General features: G+C 43.3%; 2 protein-coding genes across 13 annotated transcripts in view; both read left to right on the top strand.

Annotated features, from left to right (window-relative positions):
- LOC135517303 (receptor-type tyrosine-protein phosphatase mu-like) overlaps positions 1-6860 on the top strand; it is a 288195-nt gene extending 281335 nt beyond the window's left edge. For all 10 annotated transcript variants that reach the window (XM_064941482.1, XM_064941481.1, XM_064941484.1 and 7 more), the window contains 3 exons: positions 2564-2727; positions 5265-5400; positions 5747-6860. In XM_064941482.1, the coding sequence (XP_064797554.1) occupies positions 2564-2727; positions 5265-5400; positions 5747-5800 (354 nt within the window). In that variant the 3' untranslated portion in view covers positions 5801-6860. The remainder of the gene's footprint in view (positions 1-2563; positions 2728-5264; positions 5401-5746) is intronic.
- Positions 6861-8587: 1727 nt separating this feature from the next.
- The window catches only part of LOC135518538 (GTP-binding protein Rheb-like), a 33313-nt gene continuing 24295 nt past the window's right edge, over positions 8588-17605 (top strand). For all 3 annotated transcript variants that reach the window (XM_064943708.1, XM_064943709.1, XM_064943707.1), the window contains exon 1: positions 8588-8810. In XM_064943708.1, the coding sequence (XP_064799780.1) occupies positions 8759-8810 (52 nt within the window). In that variant the 5' untranslated portion in view covers positions 8588-8758. The remainder of the gene's footprint in view (positions 8811-17605) is intronic.

The raw sequence follows: 17605 nt of genomic DNA, 5'->3' as shown, positions 1-17605 counted from the left end.
ACACACTCCTGTTCCTACAGCTACTATAGCAGACACACACACACACTCCTGTTCCTACAGCTACTATAGCAGACACACACACACACACTCCTGTTCCTACAGCTACTATAGCAGACACACACACACACACACACTCCTGTTCCTACAGCTACTATAGCAGACACATACACACACACACACTCCTGTTCCTACAGCTACTATAGCAGACACACACACACACACACTACACTCCTGTTCCTACAGCTACTATAGACACACACACACACCCTCCTGTTTCTACACTACTATAGCAGACACACACACACACTCCTGTTCCTACAGCTACTATAGCAGACATAGACACACACACACTCCTGTTCCTACAACTACTATAGCAGACACACACACACACACACTCCTGTTCCTACAGCTACTATAGCAGACATAGATACACACACACACACACACACACACACACACACACACACACACACACACACACACACACACACACACACACACACACACACACACACACTCCTGTTCCTACAGCTACTATAGCAGACATAGACACACACACCCTCCTGTTGCTACAACTACTATAACAGACACACACACACTCCTGTTCCTACAGCTACTATAGCACAGACATAGACACACACACCCTCCTGTTGCTACAGCTACTATAGCAGAGACACACACACACACACACACACACACACACACACACTCCTGTTCCTACAGCTACTATAGCAGACACACACTCCTGTTCCTACAGCTACTATAGCAGACACACACACTCCTGTTCCTACACACACACACAAACACACTCCTGTTCCACACACACACAGCGACACACACACACACACACACACACACACACACACACACACACACACACACATACACACACACTCCTGTTCCTACAGCACACACACACTATAGCAGACATACTCCTGTTGCTACAACTACTATAACACACACACACACACACTCCTGTTCCTACAGCTACTATAACACACACACACACACACACTCCTGTTCCTGTTCCTACAGCTACTATAGACACAGACACACACACTGCTGTTCCTACAACTACTATAACAGACACACACATAGCAGACACACACACACACACTCCTGTTCCTACAGCTACTATAGCAGACACACACACACACACACTCCTGTTCCTACAGCTACTATAGCAGACACACACACACACACACTCCTGTTCCTACAGCTATTATAACAGACACACGCACACACGCACACTGCTGTTCCTACAACTACTATAACAGACACACTCTCACACACACACACTCCTGTTCCTACAGCTACTATAGCAGACACACGGACACACACACACACTCCTGTTCCTACAGCTACTATAGCAGACACACACACACACACTCCTGTTCCTACAGCTACTATAGCAGACACACACACACACTCCTGTTCCTACAGCTACTATAGCAGACACAGACACACACACACACTCCTGTTCCTACAGCTACTATAGCAGACATAAACACACCACAGACACACACAGCACACACACACTCCTGTTCCTACAGCTACTATAGCAGACACAGACACACACACTCCTGTTCCTACAGCTACTATAGCCGACACACACACACACACACACACACACTCCTGTTCCTACAGCTACTATAGCAGACACACACACACACACGCCTGTTCCTACAGCTACTATAGCAGACATAGATATACACACACACACACACACACACACACACACACACACACACACACACACACCACACACACACACACACACACACACACACACACACACACACACACACACACACACTCTTGTTCCACACTACTATAGCAGACACAGACAAACACACTATAGCTACACACACACACACACACACACACACACTCCTGTTCCTACAGCTACTATAGCAGACATAGACACACACACACACTCCTGTTCCTACAGCTACTATAGCAGACACACACACACACACACACACACTACTGTTCCTACAGCTACTATAGCAGACACAGACACACACTCCTGTTCCCTACAGCGACTATACACTCCTGACTATACACTGACACACACACACACTCCTGTTCCTACAGCTACTATAGCAGACACACACACACACACTCCTGTTCCTACAGCTACTATAGCAGACACACACACACACACATACACACACTCCTGTTTTCACAGCTACTATAGCAGACATAGACACACACACACTCCTGTTCCTACAGCTACTATAGCAGACACACATACACACTCCTGTTCCTACAGCTACTATAACAGACTCACACACACACACACACTCCTGTTCCTATAGCTACTATAACAGACATCCACACACACACACTCCTGTTCCTTCAGCTACTATAGCAGACACACACACACGCACACTCCTGTTCCTACAGCTACTATAGCAGACAGAGACACACACACACTCCTGTTCCTATAGCTACTATAACAGACATTCACACACACACACACACACTCCTGCTCCTACAGCTACTATAGCAGACATAGACACACATGGTAATGCTAACACGTCCATTTCTCTCTCTCCAGCCACAGGATGGATATCGCATGGTGCAACAGTTCCAGTTCCTGGGCTGGCCTATGTACCGGGACACACCTGTGTCCAAGCGCTCCTTCCTCAAGCTCATCCGCCAGGTGGACAAGTGGCAGGAGGAGTATGACGGAGGGGAGGGACGCACCGTCGTACACTGTCTGTAAGTACCTAGCAGTCATGTCTCAACCTACACCTAGTACTGCACAGTAAACCTTTACTCGCTCTGGACTTCCCAAATGGGTGGAAAGAGTAGGGGGTTCTTAGGTATTTGATGTAAGCCCCCAAAACCACCCCTCTAATTCGATCCAACATAGCCGCCCAAAATGCCACCGGGGTCACAGTGACACTGGACCACTCCGATGGGACAGTGAGAAATGTCACTGTCCTCCTCTGATGGTGATCACATACACTTTCCATGGGGATGCAGTTCTCACAACACACCATCCTGCCTTCTGACAGCCTTCTGGAAACGGACATTTTGAAGGCCCACCAGAAAGCGCTCAATGCTCGTACAAACAATGGCAGTCATCAAAATGAACCGTTCAAGCACAAAGGAGTTTAAAGTTCCACTTCGTAATTCGAAAAACAACAAAATTGCAGCCCTGCCACTTGGTTTGCTATAAATCTCAGGAATGTGGCTGGACATATTCTTCAAGACTATATCATTAATTCAAAATCATTTAAAAAAAACGGTTGACAATCACAATATCTGTATCTCAATATTTGACCCATTAGTCTGGCCCAAATATACTATTTAACTGGATAAATCAGTGTGATATCACAGTATGAATTTGAATGTGCAATCCGACCCAGGTGATCTCCACTTACTAAATAGGAGAAATAGAGGAGAGAGGCTGCTGAGTTTACCAGAGGGAGATAATCAAATCAAATGAGCTTGTAGTTCCCGATGCTGCCCAGATCTAGATCGTAATGCTCCGGTGGGAGAGGCCTCTGGGTGGGTCTCTGTCTCAGCTCAATCTGCCCTTCCTTATCTCCAGCAGCCCCACTTTACTCGGATAGTTGGAGGGGAGGAGAGGAGAGAGGGAAGCCGTGAGAGTCTCCCTCGTTTCCTGAGGCCCTAGTTGGGTGGGAAATCAAATCGGAAAACGGAGGGAGGGAGGGATGATGGGAACGGAGGAGTGTATGTGTGGACGACAGGGTCATTGTTGATGTAATCTGTGGCTGGTGCTGTTTAACAGGGTTACTGGCCTGGTCTGTAAGCCAGAGAGTCCAAAAGAATCACCCAGATACAACTCTCATTAGAGTCTCCGAAGAGATTCCAATCGCCCCCGACCAGAGCAGCACACACACACATTTTAAACCAGAGACAATCAGCACACACAATACACACACTGAACGGAGCCAGCAGGGTCTGCCACTAAACAAACATCAGAAAGACAACACTGCCCCCCTCCCACCCTCCAGTAAATGTTTAGACTGCTAGTTTAGTCTCAATCACAGAGCTCCCTCCCTGCATCCTTATGTCCAAACAACCTGGGCTATGACAGCTATTGCAACCGTCTCAACGTATCTTGAGCTACACCCTTTTCCCTATATAATAGTGCACTACTTTTGACCAGGGCTCTATATGGGCAATAGTATGCCATTTTGGACATTGCCCGTTTCACCGGAACATTCTTGAAACATACGTAAGGCCAGAGACATGTGGAGATTGACAGAGGTCAACTGCTAAGGGAGTTGAGAGAGTATGCATCCACTGAACTCAAACTGCTTCCTCACTTTGTGACGCTCTCCTCTTGCAACTCTTAAAAGCTCTTTGGCTTTCAAGACAGTGCTGTAAAGAGAGTAAATTTGCACATCTGGAAACGGTTCTGAGAAAGAGCAGCTTTTCATTTAAGAAATACTTAGAGAGCCAGCAATAGGCTATGTTCCACACATTAGTGTCAGTGGGTAGCCAATAGTGTGCAATGGTGGATTGACAGCAGTGTGGCGCCATCTAGAGGGCAAAATCAAGAACAGCAAGCACAGGAAGTGACACTAAGTTTTTTTTTTTTTTTACCTTTATTTTACTAGGCAAGTCAGTTAAGAACAAATTCTTATTTTCAATGACGGCCTAGGAACAGTTGGTTAACTGCCTGTTCAGGGGCAGAATGACAGATTTGTACCTTGTCAGCTTGGGGATTTGAACTTGCAACCTTTCGGTTACTAGTCCAATGCTCTAACCACTAGGCTACCCTGCCGCCCTGAGTTTAGTCAAGGAAAAGGAAAGGGGTATACCGAGTCAGTTGTACAACTGAATGCCTTCAACTGAAATGTGTCTTTGGCATTTAACCCAAGCCCTCTGAATCCGAGAGGTGTAGGGAGGCTGCCATAATCGACATCCACGTCTTTGGTGCCGGGGGAACAGTGGGTTAAGTGCCTTGCTCAGGGGCAGAACATGTCATGAATCAACCACCATACATCACTGATAATGTTATTCATTCATGAAGCTTACAATTAGTTGGAAGTATCAAGCCTGCAGGTAGAACGTTTTTTTAACTTGTATAATTACAAAGAAATAAAAAATTTAAGATCATTTTAAGTCAGTGGTGCTAACGCTTAGCAATTCTGACAGTTTTTTTTGTGTGTTATAGGTAGATGTATATATGTATAATCATTAATATTATGTCTTGGTCTATTATCTATCCCATTCTTTCTCCTTTCTTTTCTTTCTTTCTTTCTTTCTTTCACTCTCAGGAATGGTGGAGGACGCAGCGGGACGTTCTGTGCGATCAGCATCGTGTGCGAGATGCTCCGCCATCAGCGTTCGGTTGACGTGTTCCACGCAGTCAAAACACTGAGGAACAACAAACCCAACATGGTCGACTTACTGGTAAGAACCGGTCCTGATCTAGGATCAGTTTTCTCTTTTAGATCATAAGGAATAACATTACATGGATCGGTGGGGGGGGGGGGGGGCACTGCTAACAGTGGTTTACTGGTCCTCACTACGAAGCCTACAGTTGGGTACTTCTGGGACAAGTCGGGTTGCCAAAGTCTATTCAACTTGAGTCCAGAATTATTAAGTGATTGAAATGTCTGTTGACGTTTACAATAAGGAGAAAATAGCACTGTGAATAACTCAGCCATTATAATGAATTAAAGGCAAAGTCAATGCAGCCATGTCTAGTCCAGTCATCGTCAATAATGATGTGCTCTTCTTCACCATTCATCCACAGGATCAATACAAGTTCTGCTATGAGGTGGCACTGGAGTACTTGAATTCTGGTTAGCTGGGCTGAAAGATACCCCCCTAACCCCTGCACCACAGCCCTCACAGCTTACCTGGACTGAGTCTCTTAAACTTGAGTGAATGTTGGTTACTGGAGGATAGAACTGAACTGCTGAACAGGTTCATCCCATCGCACCTCTACGGATTTAGGCCGAGGGGAAGAAAGAAGGTGTTTGGAACAGGACGCTTTTGCACTGCCCTCCCCCCGCCCCCATTCTACGATAAAATGTCCCTGAACTTGATTATCTTTACTCTGTCTCTTCCCTGACCCCCACTCCCCAGCCCTCTCGCCTCTTTCTACTAGACTGTGTTAGTATTTACCCTCGTCCTCCCCCGTCCCTCAGAACAGCACCTGATCACTGATCAGGAGTTCACACTGATGTATTCTACTGCCCCTATGTCACCCCACCCCAACCCTAGTCTTTTTTTAAGTTTATTTTTTTCAACAAAAAAGCTCTCCTCTTGCCAGTGAATCCTGTTTATTGCCTTTTTAATCCTCATCGGATGATCAATGTCATTTCCATTTTTGTGGGGAATGCGATATAAGTGTAATGTTGATGATATGTTGTTTTTTATCCTTGTTTTTAATTTCCATTGATATTTTTTTTTACAGTGTTTGTTAATATGATGAAGCTGTTTGACATGTATAGTTGTAAAGTTGAACCGGCATTATGAAAGAAAGCAAAATCTTAAATGTGTATGCTGTCATTGCTTCGGTCGCGATGAGTATCGTCGTATTGGCTGGAGGAGGGAAGAAAAACGCACTCCGGTACCATCCACACTCAAGCTTTTCATCACGTCAGCAGATCCAAAGCTTAATTCATTGTCATTATTGTTAATATTGTAAATATTATGAAGTTGGACAGACTATTTATTCATTGAGAGTTTTTTTGTGAAGCACATTGAGTGACAATCATCATTTTTTTTGAGGGGGGGGGGGGGTCATATTTGTTTTATTTTCTCGAACTCTGCATAATGTTGACCAGATGTATTGTAAGCCTTTTATTTATCTTGTATGGAAAAAAACAACTCAAACTTACAAATACATACATATCTACTGATATACGTGTGTTTTTTGCGTGCTGTGCAGATGATTTTCTTATTTTCAATGAGGGCCTGGGAACCGTGGGTTAACTGCCTGTTCAGGGGCAGAATGACAGATTTCTACCTTGTCAACTCTGGGATTTTAACTTGCAACCTTTCTAGTCCAACACCCTAACCACTAGGCTACCCTGCCGTCCCAATAGAAATCTGAGCTGTGGAATACAGTTTCTCCTGGCTCATAGACTACTTTCAGGGTAAGGAACAATTCAATATTGTTATAAAATACCTTGTACTTCAAGGTTGAGTTTTTTAAGATAGGCATGCCATGAGATACTGTATGTCAACAGTTGGTCTGATTTGAATTTTAGCCACAACTTTTTGAAAAAAACATTTAATGATCATGATAAAGTTGCATTGAATTAATTTCAGAATACCAGTAGTAGTGAAGAGCATACCCTTTGTTCAATGGCAGAAATACACTAAGTGTACAAAACATTAGGAATCCGTCCTAATATTGAGTTGCATCTCTTTTTGTCTCAGAACAGCCTCAATTCGTCGGGACATGGACTCTACAAGGTGTCGAAAGTGTTCCACATGGATGCTGGCCCATGTTGACTCCAATGGTTCCCACAGTTGTGTCAAGTTGGCTGGATGTTCTTTGGGTGGTGGACCATTCTTGATACACACAGGAAACTGTTGAGTGTGACAAAACACAGCAACGTTGCAGTTCATGACACACTCAAACCTGGCACCTACTACCATACCCCGTTCAAATGCACTCTAAATGGCACACATACACAATATCTCAGTTGTCTCAAGGTTTAAAATTAATTTTTTCCTGTCTCCTCCCCTTCATCTACACTGGACAATTGTGGAAATTATCCATATACTGAGTATGCAACATTTGAATGGTTAACTTCATTAGTTCCAGTGTGCCTTTTAGCATATATGAACTTGTGAGTTAACTCCTGAAGAATAATTATCAAGGTGACATAGAGAGTGGCAGAGGTGTATCATGTTATAGGTCTGTCTACATGAACTACTATATGACGATGCATTTGTTATTTGATAGTGTGACGATGGGCAATACAAGGCCAGGCCCCCAGTGGCTTTAGTCTCTAAATATAACATGGCGTAGTATTCTGTGTTACAGTGAGGTAAGGAGAATGCTGCTGAGGTTAAGTGGAGACACTGCAAGTCACCACAAGATGGGAGCAGAGACCAGCGCCCGAGCCTTTATGAACCCAATGACTCTTGTCTGCTGCTGACTTTCTGATTGGAGCTGTTTTGTCAGACCCTCTCACCTCGTTTTGAATGCAAATTAATATAAAATATGGTACCCATATATTTCTACAAATAATTGGCCAATATGAATGTGTACCCACATAACTATCTGCACATGTTCAACTTTACACAGGCAAACCTCTCTAGTTGTATATACTTGTGTGACACTCATTGTACACCATGCTGCGCGAGTTACAATTCTTCACATTCCTTCATTCTATTCAGCATGAATCATTTGTACATGACAAAAATTGCTGTCAGAGTGCCATCACAACGAAATTGATAGTAAATGATCCAGTCGTCATATATGACAGCCAATGAATTTCGTGCTTGTGAAAACAGTGAATATACCTTATCCAACCGCAGCCCAAGAAGAGGACAGAGACCCTCCTTTCTACCTATGCGCAACCAACCAACCGCGGGCAGTCATTAATAATTCAGATAGTATTGCTTTGGGGAGTGACGCGAAGGATACAGATGCTCGACTACTTTCCCCCCGTTTAAATTGTTTTAATTCCACGCGTAATTTCTGCTCCTTATCCTGTTCGACATAGCATATTGACATCGGTTCCAGTTTTTGATCGGTTGTGTAGGCTTCTGTATGTCGATATTGACGTGGTCTCGTTAAAAGATGCCTCAACCGAAATCCCGAAAAATCGCCGTCCTGGGATACAGATCCGTGGGTAAGTGGGCGCAATTTAGTCGTTTTCGGTGATAGCGAGGTATTTTGTTCGCTTTCTGTGTAGGCAAGTTCATTGACGATGACTACACATACTACTAGCAAATATGTAGCCTAAACGGCATGCACATAGCTACTGCTGCCAGGTCATTGATTGTTAAATCAGCCAGTCAGTTGAATGTCACTCGACTGGAAACTCACGACTCTAGAGATTTTGTGAAGCACTACTAGCTACAGCAGCATGTACCCCTGGATCAGTGTTGCTAAAACCACAGAATCTCCATTCGTAAGCTACATTTTCACGTTTCGTTGAATAAAATATGCAGTCAGTGGCACGTGATGCATTATCCTCCATCAATTGTAATTGAATAACTTAAATGGCAGTCTATGGTTAATTGTGTTATGCACACTAATTTATTTTGTTAAGTCAATGTTTGTTAAACATTGAGTGGTTACAGAAGCCACTAGCAAGACACAGTTGATGCCACAGCAGTTGACAGCGCAAGCGGTCCTGATGCTGGGACGTAAATTATTACGTCACGACTCACGAAAGTAGAAGCATTAATGTCCATGTGGCAGCTTTTTAAAGGAGGATTTATCCATTTACCTCAAATTACATTCCATATGCTAGTGAAGTGACAGCCCTGTAAGTTTTAAACCAATAATTGCATGCTGACCTAATTCATAGACTTATTTTGTGCGATGTGAATGGACACTTTAACATTGAAAGATCATCCACTAAGAGCCTAGGCACTTCTAAAGCCAGTGCTGCAGGTAGGAATTACCAGGAGACTTGTTCAAAGGCCTGTGTCTAAACAAGAAAATGATGGCCTTGTGACTGTGCAGTTGAAGACCTGATTATTTTAGATGCAACTAATCCGTTTTAAATGTAGTCTTTAGTAGCAAAATTAATGACAGATTTCTTGAGTTATTTTCGGACTATTTTGAAGATGTGCCGACGGCGTCTCAAAATGGACAAACAGTACTATTGCCGCTTCTTGTTTAAGGGAGTATGCGTTCGACCGATCGGTTCGACCGGTCTGAAGCGTGCTGATTTAGCCAAACCTGTAGATTCAGAACTAGGCTAACCTATGATGTCACAGAATTGAATCTTATCAAATGGTATTTGTTTCAAAATCACACTGCTCCGGTTGTCTCAATGTCATTTCAACCAAAATGAATATGGCTGATATTACTATGGACACACTGATATCGTACATGGACCTAGATGTCCCCGCCTCCAGTTTTTTAAACAAACCTCGCAGTTTGGTTCACAAAGACAATTAACAATGTTGGTACCAGGGCCTGCCGAGTGGCTCAGTGGTCTAAGAGCGGTGCCACTAGAGATTCTGGGTTCGAGTCCAGGCTCTGTCGCAGCTGGCCGTAATCGGGAGACCCATGGGGGCGGCGCACAATTGGCCCAGCGCCGTCCGGGTTAGGGGAGGGTTTGGCCGGCAGGGATGTCCTTGTCCCATCACACACTAGCAACTCCTGTGGCGGGCCAGGCGCAGTGCACGCTAACACGGTCGCCAGGTGTACAGTGTTTCCTCCGACACATTGGTGCGGCTCGCTTCCGGGTTAAATGGGCATTGTGTCAAGAAGCAGAGCGGCTTGGTTGGGTTGTGTTTCGGAGGACGCACGGCTCTTGACCTTCGCCTCTTCCGAGTCCGTAGGGGAGTTGCAGCAATGAGACAAGACTAACTACCAATTGGAAAGAAAACAAACAAACAACGTTGGTACTATTGGCCAAGGCCTTTCCATAAGTTTGGTTCATTCACAAGACAAGTGCAAGAAAATCAAGACAATAGACTACGACAGTACATGGATTAAATGTAGCCTGCAGCCTGCTACTAGTCAATTCCAGTGTTCAAATAAATTCAACAGATAGGCTGTAAAACAATTGAAGATGTCCCCATTTCTCTGTCTTCATGTCCTCATAAAACCTTTTTTTGCCATCCTATAGACCTAGTAAGATATTGTACTCAAGCTATTAATAAATAAATAAATGTGTGTGTGTTTTGTCAGGCTACGTACTATAATATACATCTTTTTTTTTATTGTATACTAAGGGACCAAAGGGCTCCTGCTGTGCGAAACAGAGGACTCCTAGATAGCAACGCTGTAAATTGGCATGTCTCCCGTCTTTGTAATGGAGTCGTGCTAAATCTTTAAATATGTCCTGTGGTCATGCGCTTTGGCTCGTGCCTCATTAAAGCCAATGCTTTGAGGAGGAAACCAGTTTGCACAGTGCCATGGAATACACTACTCCTTCCTGTTTCTCCACCCATTGGATCAGGTCAATACATTCTCAATGTGTAAACTAGGGTTGGGTGGTATATCCAAATTTCCATAGCTTCATTCCGTTCCTGTACCATACCGGGGTATACTGTATTACCGGCATTGTATACAAGGGATGCTATTTCTTTCCAAATGTTAACAAAGTACTAGCGAATTCCCATAGCAGATGTGTCACCAAAGGACTGGTCTTTATTCAGGTCAACACTAGCAAGGCTGAGAGGCCTGATGGTATTCCAGGGCGCATTCTCGCAGCATGCGTAGAACAGCTGGCAGGAATATTCACTGTTATTTTCAACCTCTCCTTGTCCCAGTCTGTAATCCCCACGTATTAAAATTACCACCGTCATTCCTGTTCCCAATAACTCTAAGGCTTCATGACACAATGACTACCGCCCTGGGTTTCCATTAGGAAAATGTGGCATCGGACATTTCACCAGCAGCATTTTATTTTTTTAATTTTACCTTTATTTAACTAGGCAAGTCAGTTAAGAACAAATTCTTATTTTCAATGACAGCCTAGGAACAGTGGGTTAACTGCCTGTTCAGGGGCAGAATGACAGATTTGTACCTTGTCAGCTCAGGGGTTTGAACTTGCAACCTTCAGGTTACTAGTCCAACACTCTAACCACTAGGTTACCCTGTCGGACATTTTAGAGATTTACGGGACCCATATGCATTAGGTGCGTAACCTGATTAGGTTGTCCATCCACGGGGCTGAGAATTACATAATGTCCATTTAGGTCATTCTCACAAAACTGTAAAAATATATATATATATATATATATAATAATTAAATTTCCTCTTTAATCACTGAGATTAGGATCTGTACTTATCTATTTCATTATTTTTATTATTATGTTTTTGATCAGATAATATGCATTTTCCCCAACATTTTCACCAAATTCTCTGCCGTTTACGAAGTCCAAAAGAGTTATAAACAAACAAATATTGTTTAACATTGCTCCTCAAATGACAAGGCCAGAGTTTAACATATCACTTAAAATCAAAATATTTCAAATGAAATTCTACAAATATTATAACATTTTAATCTGACTCTTTCCTAATTTAATCTCTTTCGGTAATGAAAAGGCCAAGTGGGGGAAAGGGGGTGTTTGAAAATAAGAACTTCATTCTGAATTTGCGCTCATCTAAGGACTACTCCTCTAGATCAGGCCAGGGCAGAGGCCAGCCTGGGGCCGTATCCGGCCCGTGACCTGATTCAATACAGCCGGTGGAATCATACTCAGATCACATAAAGAATTTTTGATAGTAAAGTTTTGGAAAACGTATTTGTTATTCAAATGAATAACCCAATGAATACTCACCTTTGTGTAATGATTTAACTCCCACCGCATGTGGGACATTTATTTTGAAGACACGTATAAATAACAACTGCACGAAGACAGACAGTGACTGACAGGCTGACACACATATCACAGTTACAAATAGTAGCTAGCTAGAAATTGCGCAAAAATTAGTTTTTCAAAGAAAAGGATAGTAGACAATGAATGTAGGGTGTTCCAGCGAGAGTCAAAATATTTCTTCATTGAGGTATCAAAGAGAGCATCCGCTGTCCTGAAACACTACAACTTGTCACCACACTTCCAGGCGAAGCAGAGAAATATAGGAATATGTCTTCTGAGCAGAGGGCAAGTGCATCGAAAGAGTTGCTTTCTCAGTTGCAAAAGCAGCAAGGACTTTTCACAAAACTGCATTCAGCAAACGACTGAAATGCGAGAGCTAGCTATGTACTGTCCCACAAAATTGCTAAACATAGCAAGCCATTCGCTGAGGGTGAATTCATTAAAGAATGTTTAATTGACTCTGCATTGATACTTTGCCCCAACAAGAAGATCTGTTTGAAAATGTTTCCCTGTCAAGATGAACAGTGACACACCGTGTTGAGGACATCACAGAGAATATGGAACAACAGTTGAAAGACAATGTAAAACTTAATTGTCGGAACTAGAAGCACAAGCATTTCGCTACACTTGCATCAACATCAGCTAACCATGTGTATGTGAGAAATAAATTTGATTTGATTTAAAGGATTTCACCTATTTCTCTTGGCCCTGGATGAGAGCAGTGATGTGACACGGTGCAGTTGTTGATATTCTTACGAGGCATAACCCCAGACTTTGAAATTACAGAAGAGCTTGCTTCAGTGCAGTCAATGAAGAGTACAACCACAGGGAAATATTTATTGGAGGAGGTTAATAAGTGTGGGGCAAAGCTGGGACTGAGTTTTGAAAAGTTATCCAGTGTGACCACTGATGGGTTCCCAAACTTGACAGGAAAAAATGTTGGCCGTTTGAAAATGATACAAGTTCAAATAGCTGAACTGAAGTCAGATCAGAAAATTATGTTCCTGCATTACATTATTCGTCAGGAGGTGCTCTGGAAATGTGTTCTGAAAATGAGCCATGTTGTGGATACAGTCACTAAAGTGGTGAAATTCATAAGAGCAAAATCTTTAAACCCACAGGCAGTTTGTCTCACTGTTGGAAGAGACAGAGTCGGGTCATGCAGATCTCCCCTACCACATAAATGTGACATGGCTGAGTTTGGGGAAGGTGCTTAAAAGGGTGTGGGACCTGAAGTCAGAGATTGCTGAGTTTTTGCAAATGAAAGGAAAATATGTGGATTTCCTTCAACTGCAAGGTAAAGAATAGTTGGCTGATTTTACCTTCACCGTGAACATATTATGGCCCTCATGAATGAACTGAATTCCAAACTACAAGGGAAGGGCCTTTTTGCACATCAAATGTACAGCCTGATTAAAACCTTCAAGGGAATATTACTCCTCCTGACCCGCCAAGTAGAAGCCAACAACCTCACCCACCTTCCGACACTACTAGTCTGTTCCCTATCAGATGACCAGCGGGAGAAGTATACATCGCTGCTGCGTGCTTTGAACTGTGAGTTTTCTCGTCGTTTTGAGGATTTCAAAGTGTTGGAAAATGACATGCTGTTGGTTTCCTCTCCTTTCACCTTCAATGTGGATAATACTCCCACTGACCTGCAACTTGAGCTTATCGACCTGCAGTCTGATGCAGTGATTGGAGAACTATTCAAAACAATATCACTGATGAAGTTCTATGCATCTCTCGATGAACAACACTTTCCAAAGATTAGGAGTCATGCTCAGAAGATGTTTGGGTCAACCTATTTATGTGATCAGACATTTTCAGTGATGAAATATAATAAGTCAAGGCATAGATCATCTCTTACTGACTCTCAGCAATCCTGCGCATAGCGACTTTGGAAACTATACCTGACTTCACTGCTCTAGTCAATACCCATTAGAGACTTCACTTCTCACACTGATGGAGTGTTTTAAATGTAATGTTGAGCTCAATCTCTTTCTTGTGTTTTTGTGTATACCCGTTAACAAGAGTTGTGTCCGTGGTGCTGAATGCAGTGTACTTTTCCCTCTGTGTAGTTCATTGCATGTTTAATAATGAAAATACCTACCAAAAGGAGAACATGGATGTGGTTTATTTCTGTGTATGTTAAAAAAGTAAAATAAGTAGCATATCTGGATGTGATTTACAGTAGATATCTCTGTCAACACAGTCATACACATGATATATAATCTTGTAATATAATTCTGGCCCGCGATGGTGAAAATACATTCTAATGTGGCCCTCCATGGAAAAAAGCCTGCTCTCGATGATGTATCAAGGGGAAATAAAGCTTTATTTAAAAACAGATTGGAGTTTTTAGAGGAACTTGAAAAAAGGTTTACAGTATGTCCACAGACACTGTGCTCCGTATGTCCACAGACACTGTGCCCGGTATGTCCACAGACACTGTGCTCAGTATGTCCACAGACACTGTGCTCGGTATGTCCACAGACACTGTGCTCGGTATGTCCACAGACACTGTGCTCTGTATGTCCACAGACACTGTGCTCTGTATGTCCACAGACACTGTGCTCGGTATGTCCACAGACACTGTGGTCGGTATGTCCACAGACACTGTGGTCGGTATGTCCACAGACACTGTGGTCGGTATTTCCACAGACACTGTGGTCGGTATTTCCACAGACACTGTGGTCGGTATGTCCACAGACACTGTGGTCGGTATTTCCACAGACACTGTGGTCGGTATTTCCACAGACACTGTGGTCGGTATGTCCACAGACACTGTGGTCGGTATTTCCACAGACACTGTGCTCTGTATGTCCACAGACACTGTGCTCAGTATTTCCACAGACACTGTGCTCAGTATTTCCACAGACACTGTGCTCAGTATTTCCACAGACACTGTGCTCAGTATTTCCACAGACACTGTGCTCAGTATTTCCACAGACACTGTGCTCAGTATTTCCACAGACACTGTGCTCAGTATGTCCACAGACACTGTGCTTGCATGTAATAAATATTCTAGTTTCATGTAAACTTCAACTAGTATACAATTTTTATGATTTATGAACAAACTACACCAAAATATTTTGTTTTATTCAAATAACTTATTTTTTTAAATAAAATGACCTGAGAATTTAATCCGGACACATTTCGGTAATGAGAATTTGGGGTGAAAATATACCAAATTCAGGTGAAAATGTATTTAAAATAAGACACTTTCTTGAAAAACTAGACATCTTAGTCCTCGGAATTATAGCTTTTGCAGATGCAACATGGTTTTGTAACTCAATTTGCTACAGACATTTCAAAACTGGATGTTGGAACATCTGTCCACATGTACTTTTCTCAGGCAACAAGATGAGTAGCGAACAGCAAAATGACTAGCCTACTATTTACTATCCCCTGTAGAAGAAAAGTTTGCCCATTCTATTGGTCCGTTTATCGACAAGAAATAGCCGATTCCTAACAGACATTGGGACAGTGTGGGACGCTAGATCCCAAATGCATACAACTAGTAGGCTCAGGCTACATAATTATAAAAAAATAAAAACAATGAGTCTGATGCAACAGTTCAGAACCTTTTAACTTCAAATGTTGATAAAGTATTACTTCTTCAGCATTATAAGCGCAGCAATGCACAACGCAGTAAGCTTCGTGCAAATGTTCGTTCAATAATGCCATTAGTGGGAAAACACTGTTGGCAAAAACGCAATGCACATGTGACAGATGAAAATATCCCTTAGAAATGTTGAAAGAGGGAAGATCTAATATGCAACAACTAGCATGTTTTTTTTTACCTTTATTTAACTAGGCAAGTCAGTTAAAGAACAAATTCTTATTTTCAATGACGGCCTAGGAACAGTGGGTTAACTGCCTGTTCAGGGGAAGAACGACAGATTTTTACCTTTTGCTAATATGACTAGGATTGTGCCTTTGGCTACTGGACAATGAAAGAAGTTTATTTAAAATAATTGCCTCCACGGATATCATCTGATTTTGTCTCGGCTACTTTGAAGCAAGGTAAGACATGCTCTTCACAGATGAATCCTGGTTTCAACTGTACTGGGCACATGGCAGACAGAGCAGCGTGTATGGTGTCATGTGGACGAGCAGTTTGCTGATGTCAAAGTTGGGAACGGTTGTGAAATTGCTGCATGTTGCATTTTATATTTTTGTTCAGTGTAGTATGATTACTTACTTTGTCATATGTTATTTTTAGTATTACACAGTATTACTTTCAAGAAAAGCATTTCACTGTGCTTGACATTTCACTACATGCGACATTAAACTAAGACTAATATATGGTTTTCAGTAATAACTATGTAATGACCTGACTAGATCATAAATGAACAATTGTCCAGACAGAGGCTTGAGTTTGCGAATTGACGGCTTATTAAACCAACTTTACACAGGCTACTGTTTGGGCCGTAGCACACGCCAAAAAGATAACAGATAACCCACAAGCCAATCGTGACCTTCTCTTGGGAAGCCCAGACGTAAGAGAGAGAGAACAAAGGCTGAACCTGGACTTAACTTCCAATGCTCCACCCCCCTGCCCAACCCCCCTCCACGCCACTCCGCCAACCACCAGGATGCCCGGCATCAGAACATTCCAGGCATTCCCGTGTTTGGCAGATAGCAGGTTGATTGACATGTCGGACCCCGCGAACACCGGGTACTGGTCAGTACAACACAATCACCTCCTAGCCTAACACATAACACACAGCTGTCTGTGCGGGTCGCTACACAGCCCCCCCACCACAAAGTCCCTCGTCCCCGAGGGAACAAACAAAGTCTCTGAAGCGACCCGGAGGTCTCCTTTGCCTGCGTGGCCGTGATGGTCGCAGAGTGCCCCTCTGGGAACCAGGGGATGAAGGCAGGGATATGGGGGACAAGGAAGCGGGAACGGGTAATACAGTCCGTGGCTCTGAGGAACCACGCGGTGACACAGGGGGGGGAGACAGGGGGAGTGGGCTGTCTGGAGCCTTGTCTGCGGCACCTGAGGGTGGGTGCCTGGAGAATGTCATTGCCAGAGAGGGGAATTGTGGGGGTTCCTGGGGTTTGGGGAAAAGAGGCCCCTCTGTATGGGGCATACTCCGGCCCCGGAGGAACATGAGGGCTATCCAGGGGC

Source organism: Oncorhynchus masou, chromosome 28 (genome assembly GCF_036934945.1).
Source record: "Oncorhynchus masou masou isolate Uvic2021 chromosome 28, UVic_Omas_1.1, whole genome shotgun sequence".
Taxonomy (NCBI): domain Eukaryota; kingdom Metazoa; phylum Chordata; class Actinopteri; order Salmoniformes; family Salmonidae; genus Oncorhynchus; species Oncorhynchus masou.
This window is presented reverse-complemented; position numbering and strand designations above follow the sequence as displayed.